Genomic DNA, 16,026 nt, shown 5'->3' on the forward strand with positions numbered 1-16,026 from the left:
TAATAAAGTCGACAGTCAATAGGTTGACCACTCTTGGTCAACATGCATTAGGTCGACATTGTGAAAAGGTCGACATGTCACTGATCGACACAGGAAAAGGTTGACGTGAATTTTTACTTTATTTTATTTTCAACTTTGTCATACTTTACCATCCACATGGACGAAGATTGGGAATAGTAACCAGTGGTAGCAAAGTGAGGCACCGTGCCCACAGCCATGCAAGGGGACGTGGTGCACTAATTGGGGTCCACGGCCATTTTATGGAGTAAACGACACCAATTTGTTTTAAAAAACTAATGTCTGCCTTTTCCTGTGTCGACCTTTTTACCATGTCAATGTCACTGTCAAACTTTTTAATGTAGACCCAATGATCCACACCCCTGTGCATCCATCTCTCTCTCTCCCTCCATCCTGGGAGCATACTAGAAAGAGCTGTGTGCTATTGCTTCCTGGACATCTGCACATTTACTCTGTTCCTGCAAGTGATATTTTTACAGGAACTCAGTTCCGTCCGTTTCCCTCATTCTCTCTGCCGCACTGTGCATCCTTCCTATGTGTGTGAGTGTTGTGCATTGTACGCCTGGCTGTGTGTGTCTGTGTAATGTGAGTGTGAGCAGGGTCACCACCCAGCCACCAGCGAGGGTGTAGCTGCAGGCTCTAGGACCAGGCGGAGGGTGTGTGCTGGGGGAGGAGGTGCAGGGGCTGCAGCAGCACTTCTAGTATTTGGGAGGCTGCATAGAAGAATCCGTTATATGCCATCATATAGGCACTGGGTGCGCTCTCTCCAACACCGGCTCTCCCTTATGGGATACCTTGCTAGGAGCAGCCCCCAGCCGCAGCATGCAGCCTGACTGTGCCGGGACCAGAGTGTGCCGACACTTCTGAGGAAGGAGACAGCTGCCTATTACCTGGGTGCTGCCTATTACCTGGGTGCTGCTACTGAGGCATGCTTACTGGGGCTGGCACATCACCCACAGCTGTATAGGATGGGCTGATAAGGACAGCATGCCCCTCATGATGCTTGGCTGGAGGGCACCTAGTTGCCCGTTAGTGGTGCTGTTCCTCCTCTCCCTCATACCATGGACCCAGAGCTGTCCTGTACTCATCCACAGCTGCAAATGTGTCGTGGAGCGCTCCAAGCCCGGAGTGGGCACTGCCACTGCTCCAAGGAAGAAAGTAATCTGCACCAACGAGGATCTGCTGGAGGTTCCTGACCCTGCTCTGCTGCCCAACAAGACCACCACCCTGTAAGTAATGGATGGGGTATAGCATTGGTTCATGTACAGGATTCTGCAGGGATACATGATTTGTTCAATGTCACGGGGTGGCAATGCCACTTGTTGCTACTCAAGAAGACCCCTGCCCTGTAAGCGTTGGAAGGGGTAAAGGTGTGCAGGATTCTGGATGGATATGTGATTTGTTTAATGGGGAGGGGGGCAATGACAGCGTTGAGGGGGTTCATTCATGTAGGTATCTGGGCTCCAGATCTGGGTTAATAATGCATATAACACAAACCCTAAACCCAGTCATTGAAAGACACAGCTTCCCAATACCTGATGTATAGGTTACTATTAATATGGATTTTACATGTCATTCATAATGTACAAATGCATCATAAATTACGTTGAGTATATTCATCATGTACTACCCTGGTTAACACAATCCCCCTCCCCCCCAAACATTATATAATAATCAGGTTATATATTATTAATACTGATGACAATAAAATGTATTCATGTCAATGATTGTGTTACAGTAGTTATGTATGTAACATTCATATGTCTGTGTTGCAGATATGTTTAATTGTTTGTACATTCATGGCAGCTCCAAGTGCAGTGATGTCTGGAATGTTCATTATCACAAACCTAAGGGACAATTGTTGCTGAATGCAGTACTTAAATAAAAGGGGAGTACCATCCTTAGAACCAGATATAAGTATTATACCTTGAGGTACATTATTAATCAGCCATCATTTAAGTCATTTAGAATTTAATCAGAAAGCATTAAATGGGTTCATGCTTTGTAACCCAGTGTGGTATTGTTTATCCAATGCATACTGTATGCACTGATGGTAGCTACTCAATATAGATTTCTGGAGCATTACCCATCCCAGGTCTTATGTTGTGTTATTTGTGGGTAGGTACTGTATATGTTTGTGACAAGTTGTCACTTTTCTTCACATTATTATTATTATTAGTATTTTTATTATTATTATTATTATTATTATTATTATATGGGATAATATACAATATACACTGAAATATGTTCTGTGCCTCTGATAGAGTAGGTGGTACACCTCTGAAAGGTCCACAGTGCATTATTCTGGACATATGGCTATAGTTTGTTTTAAAGGAATTGGTAATGCACAGGCGTACGTTTGACATGCCAACTGAAATACTGAAATATTACATATACAAAATGGATTAAATTATTTAATATTTAATTTATATTTAATTTGCGTTAGTCTCACCAGAGGATGCATACACGTTTTGGATGATGTGATGAGAAATAGTCATTTGATCTCAGCGTTATGCTTTAGTCACTGCTGGAAATGGTAGAGTTACTTGGCCTGAATCAGAGGTGGACACAGTTAAGAGGACGCACGTTAGGAGCGATAATCGTCAGACCACGCATGTGCAGCTCAGAAGAAATCTACTATGCACGTGATAAATATAAAGTGCAATGGCATACGCATTGTCATATGACATTGCTGTTACCTGAGACGGCTTTTGCAACCCATGGGCTTCTGTGTGAAGACTGACAGGTGACCTAAAGTCTTCGCAAAAAGACCAGGTGTCATGGGCATGACATGGGCGTGTAATGGGAGTGTCACTGGCATGTTTGAGCATGCGACTGTGATCTTGTTGGCAGCATCACCGCTACCATGGCCATACCATGCAAGGGAGACTGCACCAGACAGGGGCTGCTTGAAAAATCGATGTTGTGACTGATGGTGCGTTGATGGTGGAGATCGGATCCACCAGCGCACTTGAGCATTGCTCACATATGCTAAGTGGGCGTCACAGCGCTTGCTGAGTCAGTCGCATGCTATTGCACAAGGAGATTGCTAAAACTCCCATTGCAAGTTTGCGCAGAGCCATGAGAAATCGCAGCCACACATGATCTGCATGCACATGTGAATCAGGGCCACTGTATGAAACCGAGGACGCCTCCACTGGGAATATGCTGTTTAGTATAACTCTGCACGGTTCTTTTTTCCTAACAAGTTATAGTTCAGGAGGGATGTGTAAAGTAAAGAGGGTGGTTTTGTTTGTTGAACTATGATTTAAAAGTTTCTTTTTGCAGACTTGCTTTGCTCTATAAAAATCAAACAAATGTATGTATAAATCTTGTGTACCTGTCAGGCTAGCAATTTTGTGGTGCCTGCGTTGCTATAAAAAGTTTCCCTTCTCCATAATTGCTGCTGTACCCTTCATATGTGATTGCAGTTATTCCTGTCACACTCAGCGTGAAAATACAGAACTGTGCTGTTTTCAGGGGAGAGGAACTTGTGATGTAGAGTAATCTCAAAATACAGAAGTTGATTGCAGTTTATCAGTGTTACAAGTACAGTGTTATACTATTCAGTTAGGAAATACATTCCGAGATTTGCTGCTTGGGTAACAGGCATGACAAAAGTGTGATACTACATATGGGTTACATTGATACAGATGAATCCACTTAATGGAGAGAGGATAACAGCGATCTCCTGCGAGCTATATATTATGGATGTAAAGAAAAGTGCTTCAAAGATCACTCCATCTGTAGTGTGTGGGAGAAGCTATTTTGCAATATATGTATAGGTAGAACACAAGGGGTAGTTTTGGCGGGAAGTGGTTATAATACCGCTAGTCGGGATCCTGGAAGTCACAATGCCGACGCCAGAATCTCGACTAGCGGTGAAATGCCGCTGCCGGAATACTGGCGCCACAGGCTGTTCTCCCTCTGTGGGTGTCCACGACCCCCATAGAGTGAGAATATAACCTGTGGCTAGCGCAGCGAGCTCACAAAGGGCTCTCTAGTGCTTGCTCCACTGCTAAGATACTGGTGGCTGGGATGTTGCTGTCGGTATACTGACGGCCGGCATCTTGGCCGCGGATATTTCATACTGAACTCATTTTGGCATATAGGCTGGAACGTGTTGGTATTTTTAATAGTTGGCCTATTTAAGCCTGTTTGCTTATTGATAATACACTCGTGAGACTAAGCAAGGGTGAAGAAATATAGGAAGAAAGGGACTGGCACATAGTCGCTCACAGGTTGGATTTACTTGCTCCCTCCTTGTGTGCACGGAACTAAGGGACTAATTCAGACGTGATCAGTGCTGTGCATTTTCGCACTGCAGCGGTCAGGTCTGAAATGAGCATGCGCCGGTGCCGCAGTGCGCCGGCGCATGCCAGACAGCCGTTGGGCTGTCTTAGCCCTGCGATCGCCTCTGCCTGATTGACAGGCAGAGACGATCGCTGGGCGGGAAGGGGCGGGTCGGTGGCATTTGGCCGCCATCTAGGGGGCGCGGTCTGGGCAACGCAGGCGTGCCCGGACCATTGGGGGGGATGGGGGGCGGGCTGCAGCCGTTGCGACCCTCACAGCGACGAGTTGCTCCTGCCAGCGCGCAGGAGCTGCGCTGGCAGGGAGCTATTCTTCCAGTACAGAAGCATCGCCGCTGTGCGATGCTTTTGTACTTGTGCGAAGAGGTAGGGCCTGACATGCGGGGCGGACGAGCCCTGTGCTGGGCGTCCCCTGCATGTCAGTGTGCCTGATTGTAGATGTGCTACATTTAGCACATCTACGATCAGTTCTGAATTAGGCCCTAAATGTCTATATTCTCCCATATACAGAGGTGTAGGTATCTCTATTGCCGGACTGCCCTATTTGTACTCTTGGTTTCATGGCCGTCATTATTACCAGTGCGGCACACACAGGTCTATCCCTGGTGAAAAAAATCCATCTGAAAACAGGCTTAATTCCGTGTACGCACAGGGCTGTCGAGAGCTGAGATGGGCTTGGGTGCTGAGGGGGGCGTGGCCAAATTTGTGAGGTGTGTGACGCCCCCTCAAAAAAAAAGGAGCACTGCGAGTCACAAAGCTTTCTGTTTCAGCAACTAACCGGGCCCACTATGCATGGGATATATCCGTAGCACTAAATAACGCTGAATTATGCATTAGTCCCAGAGTTGGCCACTGCTTAATGTAATATCCTGGGATACACTGCTGCAGGCGAGGGAGTCTACACACTTCACATGCGGTGCTGTTTAAGCAGCCATGGTGCCCTACAGTACCTACCAGGACGTGCATGATAAATAAGGTCATTACTATTCAATAACCATGGCCGCAATTAAGTGGGGTCTAAGGGGGCATGCGCCCGGGTGCAGAATCTGAGATGGTGCCAAGATGGTTACTCTGCCTCCCCTCCTTCCTCTCAGCTCTAAGGGGCTACCTTCTGCCAGATCCAAGAACCCTCACTGCAGGTACCCGCTCCCCAGCACCACCAATGAAACTCCCCCCTCCCCAGCAACTAAAACGCTAATGAATGGGGCAGGGGCGGTGACCAAGGACTCTCCAGCAGCTCCCTTTCATTTCCCAAGAACTGATCCATGGCCGCTCCCACACTCCTGTTCCTGTGTAAGCTATATATATCTGCCCTCAGGCCTGTTCCCCAGCGCCTACCCCTTCCCGCACGCAGCTCCACCAGAGGAGGACAGGGCCCTAAGGGGCTACCTACTGCCAGGTCCCAGAACCCTCGTTGCAGGTTCCCGCTCCCCAGTACCACCAATGTGGACTCCTGGGACCCCCTCCCCCCGGCAACTAGAACACCTATGAAATGGGGCAGGAGTAGCTATTTACACACCTGTGCCTGTGTAAACTATGTCTGCCCCCGCCCTGTTCCTCATGACCTCCCCCTTCCTGTACGGCAGCTCCACCAGAAGAGGACAGGGCGAGAGGAAGCAGCAGCAGCCAATAATTAGTCTGGGCACTGAGGTGAGGTCTCTATACGCCAGTACAGCTGCTGCCTCCCAAAGTGTGGTCCTAGGACCCAATTTGCATGCAGGGATTTGTATTTCTACACAGCAGTTGGCCAGTTGGAGTCCTTCCCCCCCCCCCCCCCCCCCAGTGTGTGTGATACAGTGATTGCATAGCTTATATCAGGTATATAACACCAGCCAGTCCCAGGGACTCCTCTCTGCAGCCAGGATAACCTACATTGTGTGCCCCCCCCCCCCCCCCCCGAAAGTTGGTACCCCTCCTCTTTAATTGGTCCTAGGTCCTGACTGGCATACTGGGCTTTGTAGTCCTACAGCAGCTGGCCAGTCAGAGTACCTCACAATACTATATCTGGGGTGCATGGTAGTTTTCTTGTGTTCCTATCAATGTTCCTAGGGAACGTGTGCTGGATGCACCCTGATGGTGCCGGATGTCACTTTGCCAATTGTTTTTTACTGTGTTTTTGACATGGTTTCAAAGTGTGTGTGTGCATGGGGAGCGCCAAATTACTGTCTTGCCCCAGGTGGCAAAAATCCTGGTTTCGGCCCTGCAATACCTAATCAATATGAGGGTTCAATACATACATAGTCAGTTATTTTACCCATTGAGTGAGAATATATAGTAATATAGGCATCACTATTCACTACCTATTTAGGGTGGTATTCATGTGATCGGCGGTCGGGAGACCGACAGTCACATGACCTCCTCCAGCCTCCCGACCCCTCACTATCCCGATGGTCGGCATGCCGACGAACAGGGACTATTTCCACAAGTGGGTGTCGCCACCGAGCCCGCAAGGGCTTGGTGCACTCGCCCCTCCCCGCCGGGATCCCGACGTCGGTATGCTGCCGGGATCCCGGCGTCGGTAAGCTGGTGGTAATTTGAGGTCTAGGATACTAAACTAGGAATCTGTAATGCTGGTATAAATACAAAATTTAAAGGGGTGGTCTTCAGTATGCCGAATGTCGGGATCCCGGTGCACAGTATACCGGCGCCGGAATCCCGACACCCGGCATACCGACAGCTATTCTCCCTCGTGGGGGTCCACGACCCCCCTGGAGGGAGAATAAAATAGTGTGGCACGCGTAGCGCGCCACCGTGCCTGCAGCGTGGCGAGCGCAGCAAGCCCGCAAGGGGCTCCTTTGCGCTCGCCACGCTGTCGGTATGCCGGTGGTCGGGCTCCCGGCGCCGGTATGCTGGTCGCCGGGAGCCCGAGCGCCGGCATACCGTATTACACCCACTTTAAAGGGATTCTAAAGATCAGTTATGAAAGTTTAGAGCAGTTCCGGCACAGTAAATAACAGTGGTATATCATCATGTATCGCTGCAATATGCAAATATACATATTGATAGTTGTCACTGGCAACCAATGATAAATAGACCTCTATAGTCTGGATTGTTGTGCAATAGCAGATGTTGTTTTCCTTTATCATGAACTTCCATGAGAACGATGGAGCTTCTATATTCTTCACTGATGTCTAGTGTGACTTTCATGTTCGTTTTACTGTTGTTAATATTAACATATGAACTGCATTTTAACGAATATGATACCCTTACATTTCCTGCATAATGATTGTTATTGATGCTGGACATACACAGGATTTGACCATACATGTAAATACACATTTATAGCCAAATTTGAAAAGTCCGAATTGGCACCATTAGAGAGTGATCCTCATACAGCTGAATATACAATTAATCCTGATTGACACCTGATAAGTCTGTATCGGGTGTTGGTTAACATTGGCAGTCTTTTTGAACCCATTCATGCTGCAAACTGTAGCCATTTGCATTCTGGCAGCCATATTAGTTTGCCTGCCGTAAACACTTTGAAAATGGGAAATGAAAAATTGCTGTTGGATGCATGCATAAAAGCTAATAAACGTACTTTCTAAAGGGGGGGGGGACATTCCATGTGAGCCTTCTGCTTTAAATGTAAGTTGATTTTTATACATCAGGTACGAGTAACATCCTGATACCGTACATACATGTAAAAGTTTCATGTCCTGAAGGCACTTGCATTAGGTTGTGCTTGTGTTAATAGGGGTGTGTGATCATTACTCTCTATGCAACGCAGACTTTTTGACTATTGAAAGACATTGACAGCGGGCCCCTCAGTCTGAAATTCCTGATAACATAGAAGTTACCTAGCTGAATTGGAAATGTCCAACATCTCAAGTCATGTTTGTCATGGTATAGGAACATTTGCTTCAAGATGTCTTTTCATATTGAAACACCTTGTAAATTAACATTAGTGACCTTTCAACGTTAGCCAGTTTTGCCAGTACAATATCAGCTTTCACCATTTACCTGGCCATCTGCTCATACATGTGTATTTAATAAAAGTACTTGTCCGTATGCATGACATAATCCACTTAGGAAATCTGTTTTGTATAGGATTCATATGTGCAGACAATTTGATGGAATTTTTCCAAAATGCCAAGGAATGTTGTCCATCGAGAGCATTCTGCTTGTCAAGATGGCTGTACTTCATAGGTGGACATAATGTACAGTATATTTCTTGTACCTGACATGTAGGTCTGATAAATGTAACTTTGACAGTAAAGCCTGATTGCAGTGTACAGAACTGTGCCACCCCACTCCTTCAGGCATACTGGAAATAGCTGTTGGTGGTGGCTGTCCTTTGGGCTAAAAGACCAATGACAAATGTAAGCTTGGACAAGGCATGCACAGAAAAGACAGCTGGCCTAGTTGCCTGGATGGATTAATTTAGATGGGATGTAGTTATGTGACTCCCGCAAGGGGCTTTATTGTGCTCACCCCTCCCCGCCGGCAATCTGGCGGACTGGATCCCGGCATCAGAATACTGACCACTGGGATCCTGGCCGCCGGTAACACAACCCCAACCCCAATAGATTGCTACAGTATATACTGTAGCTGCTTCCTATTCTTTTCAAATTTACATTTGCTCCAGTTACTGGCGCGTCCTGCAGGGAGGTGGGAATGTTGCTGCAATCGCAAAAAGGAAGTTGTGCACTTTGTTTTATAGTATAGTATAGTATAGTATATAAATCACAATAGGATAGACACCAGGGTGTGAAAAGTGTATGCTGGCCCATGAAGGCGTTCCACGCATTGGTGTGTATTATAATACTGTCAGTTATGTGTTCCTAGAGTTGTACTGTTTTTGTCTCAATGGGCTCGATTCAATTCAGAGCAAATTGAATAGCGCCGGGAAGGAGCTCCCAGAGCTATTCAATTCAAAGTGCTTTTATGTAGGGAAATGCCGGTTCTCGCGTCTTAAATTTGCGGCGGGATGTGCAGCATGCCGGCTAACCTCGGTTATTTTTTTTAAAGGGGCAATCACTTACAAGGCACGGTTTTGCCTTGTGAGTGTTTGCCCCTTTGAAAAAAATAACTGAGATTAGCCGGCATCACGCACCTCTGGCTATCTCAGACTTCATTACATCCCACCAATAGTGTTTAGTTGCGGGAACCGGCATTCTCCGACGAAGTGCCTGGTGCGATTTTGTTTCCTCTGCACTAAGGGCAGGAAACAGCATCGAGCCAAGAGTTTTGTCAGATTTCTACTTGCACTCCGGGAGGGGTGCGAGAAGAAATAATCATTCATGTGGGCATTATACACAGGTGCAGCAATATATACTTTGTTACCAAATTTCATTGTTTTTTTTACTATAAAAATGATTAGAATAATACTAAGATGATATTTTTAAGTTGTAAATATCTCCTTTATTCTTTATTCTTTAATCATTTTTGTCATCAAAATTGTGGAGTACAGTAAACTGGAGTATGACAGGTGAGATTCTGCCTCCCCTACCTACCGTGACGGCTTGTCACTGATATAGAGCGTAAGCTTGCGAGCAGGGCCTCCCTACCTCTCTGTCTGACTTTTATTACTAAGTTTTATACTTCTATTATTGTTTGGATCTCAAAGTGAAACTGAATATGCTGGCGCTAAATATGTAGATGTTAATAAATGAATCGGTTAAATGACAACACAACTCCCTCCCCCCCCCTTTACTATTTTTTCAAGGGCTTATACAGGTGAGTGTTTTTGGAGAGCACACTTGCCTTGCACTTAAAGGCCCATACGCACTAGACGAGCCCCTGCCGACACAGATATTGTCAGCGGCGGGAAGGGGGGGACGACGCCTACAGCATGGCTGTTGTTAATGAGGACCTCCCTCGTCTGTACATGTTCAGACGAGGGAGGGGGTCATTAACAATGCGCGGGCGCACGCATCGTTAACGACATTGAGTGTACACACTAGACGAGATTGTAATAGATCTTGCTCAGAATGGCCCTTTTAAGCGATATCTTTTATTTTCTCATCTAGAGTATACGTAGTCAGAAGTAAGTACTCAAACAATGCTCCTCTGTATTATCCCTTAACTCAATGGGACCCAAGAGAGCTTGCACAAAAGGGGGTGCAGTATGTCAGTGCGGATACCACTAGCAAGATACATGCAGTGTTACCTTTAAATTTGTGCTATTTAAATTACACAAATTCATATTTCCCCAATTACATTACTTTACATCTTTCCCCAATCAGAATTGAGGCTATTCCTAAAGTGCAGTGAATTCTTAGTAGCCTCGCCAGTGAGTCTGCTGGCTCTAGATCCCCGTAGTATAGATTTAGAGATCTGTGCACCTCTTTAATGCTGTAGATGAAATTTTGTATTTTCAACATCAGCCGTCTTTTTGCTGCACAAGTTCTTTTTCAGCCGCGTTGAGCTCAGCAGATAGGTGCAGTAGACTTTGTGTGACACAGAATCACAAGAACTCAAAAGTGTTTCCAGATGTTGGAGAACAGTCCACCAATGTGCCTTGTGCGAGCGAGTGAAATTCTATACCATGGGGGGAGAATGTCTCATTATAGAAGTATAAACGTTGTATCAGTCTTTCTTCGTGCTGCAGACATGTACAGAGTCACATTTGTAACAGTAATATCAAAACTGACTTCTCTGACGTGATCCAGTCTTTCAGTTACAGGTCTGGTGGAGCCGAATGTGTGTACTATACATGGTCTGACTGAGCCACATGCCTTTAAAGATACACACATAACTGCCTAAAGGCCCGTACACACTGGTCGATATATCGGCCGTTCTCTTGAATGGCCGATATATCGCGGGACCGTTCGGCCAGTGTGTACGGCCGATACGTCTGTGAACTCCGTAGTTCACAGACGTATCGCGTCGGCCGCGCAGTACAGCCGACGGCCAATATATCTACCGATATATTGGAGCGTCGCTGTGTGTGTACAGGGCGGTCGGCCGACCGCCCGTACACATGCTGCGGTGGCCGGCGGTCATTGACAACTGAACTGGGCGGGCGTGTGTACACACCCGCTCAGTTCATGACGTCAGTTCCCGACGGATCGGGCAGTGTGTATGCACAGCACACTGCCCGATCCGTCCATAGATATATCTGCAGATCAATTGATCTGCAGATATATCTATTAGTGTGTACCCACCTTTAGAGTTTCATAGAGACTAACACAATGATTTGAAAATTACAGGAACACATAACAAAGAAAGGTGTAATCTAACAGTGCGGGTATGTGCACAGCAGTCAGATTTTAAAGTGTGTATATATATATATATATATATATATATATATATAGCCTGTAGAAATAACTGCGGCACTCGAAGTCTTTCAAAATAGATACGTGTATTAAAAGTATCACGCCATAGCCAACGTTTTGGGGCTGGCACTCCCCTTTATCAAGGTTGTTCACCTTGATAAAGGGGCGTGCCAGCCCTGAAACGTTGGTTATGGCGTGATACTTTTAATACACGTTTCTATTTTGAAGGACTTCGAGTGCCGCAGTTATTTCTACAGGCTATTCTACATACTACTGTGGAGGCACCGGAGCTGATTATGACAAGTCAATAGGAGTGCCGGTCCACAAGCATTCTCTTATATATATATATTTATATATATATATAGTAGGGAAATCCGGTGGCACTCATGCAGGCTTGAGACAGCTGATTAGCAATGAAAAGTCTCTTTAATCCATCGGATGGAATAAAGAGACTTTTCTTTGCTAATCAGCTGTCTCAAGCCTGCATGAGTGCCGCCGGATTTCCCTACTATATTGGGCAGCGCAGTCTGCCTGCTCATGGAGGGCACCGCAGCAAGTAATCTCTTGAATCCATTATAGAGTGCCGGGTGAAAAGTCTTGCTATATATATATATATATATATATATATATATATATAAATAAAACAAGTGCATATAGAATGCATTAAGATTCTTTCCAAGGGGAAATAAAAAGTTTGCATTTACAGAGATTCTATATGAAATTAGATTTTTGTTCTTAAATAAATAATTTTACCTTGCACGTTTCTATTATGTTAGCATAATTATTAGACTTTAGTTACACAAGCATAGAAGGAGGGAGAGTGGTGAGAGAAAGCAAAGACTGAACATAAAAATCATATAGACTGAACTGATACTTAGAACCAAAGACACCATTAGACTGTGTGGTGGTGTGCCATATAGCTCCATGCTGGTATGTCACACTGTTGGTCATACGTAACAAAATATCCTGGATGTAAGCCTGGTAACTTACTGTCCACTTACTAAATATATGCAAACTTAAGTTCTGATCTAATTTAGGGGATAGTTGGGATGTATGTACACAATACATTGTCACTGTGATAAAACATTAAAGACACCATTAGTAATCTGTAACTGTTCACATCAGTCACAGACTAGAAGATGCCTTTGGTTAAAAGTTTGTTGTTGCCAATATACAGTGGATGCAGCCATTTGTGGGCTGAACCAGTATTAATGATAATAATATTGCGTCCACTGTTACGATTTAGGCAATAGAATCCCAATGTGGGAACACTGTTCTACCTTACAGATTGGGAGTGCATTGTCCTGATTGGCCCAGCAGTTAAGGAGGTAAGTCCCATTCTCTGTCAGTACGCACCTGCCATGGTATGTGCTACATTCTGGCATAGAGAAGAGAATGGGGAGTGGTCCAGCATGAATCATGATACACATGTCCATGTCCTGGCCTATCATGTGGACCCCTGTTGACCATAGGGTTGTTCATCTAATGGTTAACCATTAATGGACTCTATAGATGGCCTCATCAATATTTTCCATCAGTTGCAGGAACCAATTATGGAAAACCATTGGTGGACGTCAGTAGCTGTGATGCTTGACAGCGGTGGAGACAATTTGTTAAGGAGGGCAGGGCTTTAGAACATGTGATGGGAGGGTGACACTAAGGGCCTGGCCCTTAACAAAACCATTGCTGCATCACTAACAGTCGCCGCTATGTAGATTTCTGTCAGAGAAACATCTGACCTGATTAAAGCTAGCCTGGTCAATAGCAAATCATTGAAGTTTACTATCAGTTGACTATCGATGACCATGCCTACCTGACTTGCCGTGACCAACTGTTGGGATATATTGAATAAGTTGCCTCATGGGGTCTCCCAGTGATTTATTAGGCTGCATGTATATGTTTAGAGGTTCAGTCTACGGAATGCTACATCCACTGTGCGGAGACTACACATTAAAGTCATTTATGGTTTAGTCCAATTCTATATGTGAACACTTCATAATTAATACTATTGACAGACTGACCCATGCAAGTGCATGCTGATAAGCTGCTTTGTGTTTGGGAACTGACAAAATGCAGCTTTCCTGCTCCCTTCTGACTTAGAAACCCAGCATGCAATTTACCATCAGTTTATTTGTATAGAATCCTCAGTCACCACAGCGGCTCCAAAAACACATCAGACATTAGTATTATTCCGGTGGTTTGGAATAATGTCTTTCCCTGATGCTGCCCTACAAAATAAACTTTAATATATTTTTTTTAACTAACCAGGGTAAATAAAAGGATAGAATAAAGTAGATTGGGATCTTAATGCGCTTTACAAATAGTTTATTGCTTCCAGGTCAGGGGTCAGGTCTGGGAGGGTGAAACAGTAAAGCATGTGCAGCTGTTGTAGTGGAATCTTGGGAGGGGTAGAACCTGCCATACATCTTTACATGAAAGTGATCAGCGGGAGGGAACATAGACAAACTCTCCAAGGTGGAGCTCCATCCACCATGCAATGCATCCCATTCCTCTGGAGAGCTTTGACCGCAAGCTATTTGCCCTCTCCTCAGGGTGCAGTATGGAGGAAGAATGTTTCACCTTGTCATTGGTTTTTCTTATTTATTTTTTTGGAAAATGAGGTGGTTGTTGGTCTTGGGAGGATGTTCTGTGGAAATGACTTTCCCAGTCCTCATCTCTCAAGATGTTTTACCCATCAAGCTGTAAGGTAGGCTAAAAATAAAATAACAGAAAAAGTCATTCTATATTGCTATCGTCGACTGTTTTGTGTAGTGAGTGATATCTGAATGATAGGTCGACAGTTAAAAAGTCGACACCATATGGCCGACATGGTCAAAAAGTCGATATGTTCAAATGGTCGACATGATAATTGTCTACGCCGCATATGGTCGAAGAGTTTTTTTTGCATTTTTTTCAACTTTTTCATACTTTACCAAATTGAGAATAGTAACCTACTGTGCCGAGCGCAGCATCAGCGGAGCGAGGCACCTTGCCCGATACTTGCTCGCCATGCGAGGAGCCACAGTGCACTAATTGTGCTGTAAGCTAAGCTGAAATTTGACAAAACCCCCCATAAAAAACTCATGTCGACCTTTTCATGTGTCAATCAAGTCTGTGTCGACATTTTGACCATGTCAACCTTGTGCACGCCGACCATTTGGTGTCGACCTTTTGATTGTCGATCCTTTTATACCATAACCTTAGTAAGAATATGACAATACAGCCTCACGTTCAAGTGTACAATATATACACATATATAGAGAAAAAGGGGGGACTTGGACTGCACACCCTATTTCTAAACATAATGAGAGGGTCTACCATGTGGAGGTCTCTTTCCTGTATGGCACATTATGGGCCATATTCAGTAGCTGTCAGAAAGGACAGCACTCTATTCAATGCCGGGCCAAACCCGGTTTGGCCTGGTCCCGACAGTGTCAAACCGACTTTCTCTATCGTCCTAGTGGATGCTGGGGTTCCTGAAAGGACCATGGGGAATAGCGGCTCCGCAGGAGACAGGGCACAAAAAGTAAAGCTTTTCCAGATCAGGTGGTGTGCACTGGCTCCTCCCCCTATGACCCTCCTCCAGACTCCAGTTAGATTTTTGTGCCCGGCCGAGAAGGGTGCAATCTAGGTGGCTCTCCTAAAGAGCTGCTTAGAAAAAGTTTAGCTTAGGTTTTTTATTTTACAGTGAGTCCTGCTGGCAACAGGATCACTGCAACGAGGGACTGAGGGGAGAAGAAGTGAACTCACCTGCGTGCAGGATGGATTGGCTTCTTGGCTACTGGACATCAGCTCCAGAGGGACGATCACAGGTACAGCCTGGATGGTCACCGGAGCCGCGCCGCCGGCCCCCTTGCAGATGCTGAAGTCAGAAGAGGTCCAGAATCGGCGGCTGAAGACTCCTGCAGTCTTCTAAAGGTAGCGCACAGCACTGCAGCTGTGCGCCATTTTCCTCTCAGCACACTTCACACGCAGTCACTGAGGGTGCAGGGCGCTGGGGGGGGGCGCCCTGGGAGGCAAATGTAACCTATATAAAGGCTAAAAATACCTCACATATAGCCCCCAGAGGCTATATGGAGATATTTAACCCCTGCCTGGATTCACTAAATAGCGGGAGACGAGCCCGCCGGAAAAGGGGCGGGGCCTATCTCCTCAGCACACGGCGCCATTTCCTCTCACAGCTCCGCTGGTCAGGACGGCTCCCAGGTCTCTCCCCTGCACTGCACTACAGAAACAGGGTAAAACAGAGAGGGGGGGCAAATTTATGGCGATATTTTGATATATATAAAGCAGCTATAAGGGAGCACTTATTATAAGGCTATCCCTGTTATATATAGCGCTTTTGGTGTGTGCTGGCAAACTCTCCCTCTGTCTCCCCAAAGGGCTAGTGGGTCCTGTCTTCGTTAGGAGCATTCCCTGTGTGTCTGCTGTGTGTCGGTACGTGTGTGTCGACATGTATGAGGACGATATTGGTGTGG

The 16,026-nt window shown here is 45.7% G+C and overlaps 1 protein-coding gene across 1 annotated transcript in view; it reads left to right on the top strand.

Annotated features, from left to right (window-relative positions):
• Window positions 1–525: 525 nt before the first annotated feature.
• ADGRA2 (adhesion G protein-coupled receptor A2) overlaps window positions 526–16,026 on the top strand; it is a 339,201-nt gene continuing 323,700 nt past the window's right edge. Inside the window, exon 1 of the mRNA XM_063925457.1 lies at window positions 526–1,247. Within this exon, the coding sequence (XP_063781527.1) occupies window positions 1,006–1,247 (242 nt within the window). The 5' untranslated portion in view covers window positions 526–1,005. The remainder of the gene's footprint in view (window positions 1,248–16,026) is intronic.

The sequence above is a fragment of the Pseudophryne corroboree genome, chromosome 6 (genome assembly GCF_028390025.1).
Source record: "Pseudophryne corroboree isolate aPseCor3 chromosome 6, aPseCor3.hap2, whole genome shotgun sequence".
NCBI classification, from domain to species: Eukaryota; Metazoa; Chordata; class Amphibia; order Anura; family Myobatrachidae; genus Pseudophryne; species Pseudophryne corroboree.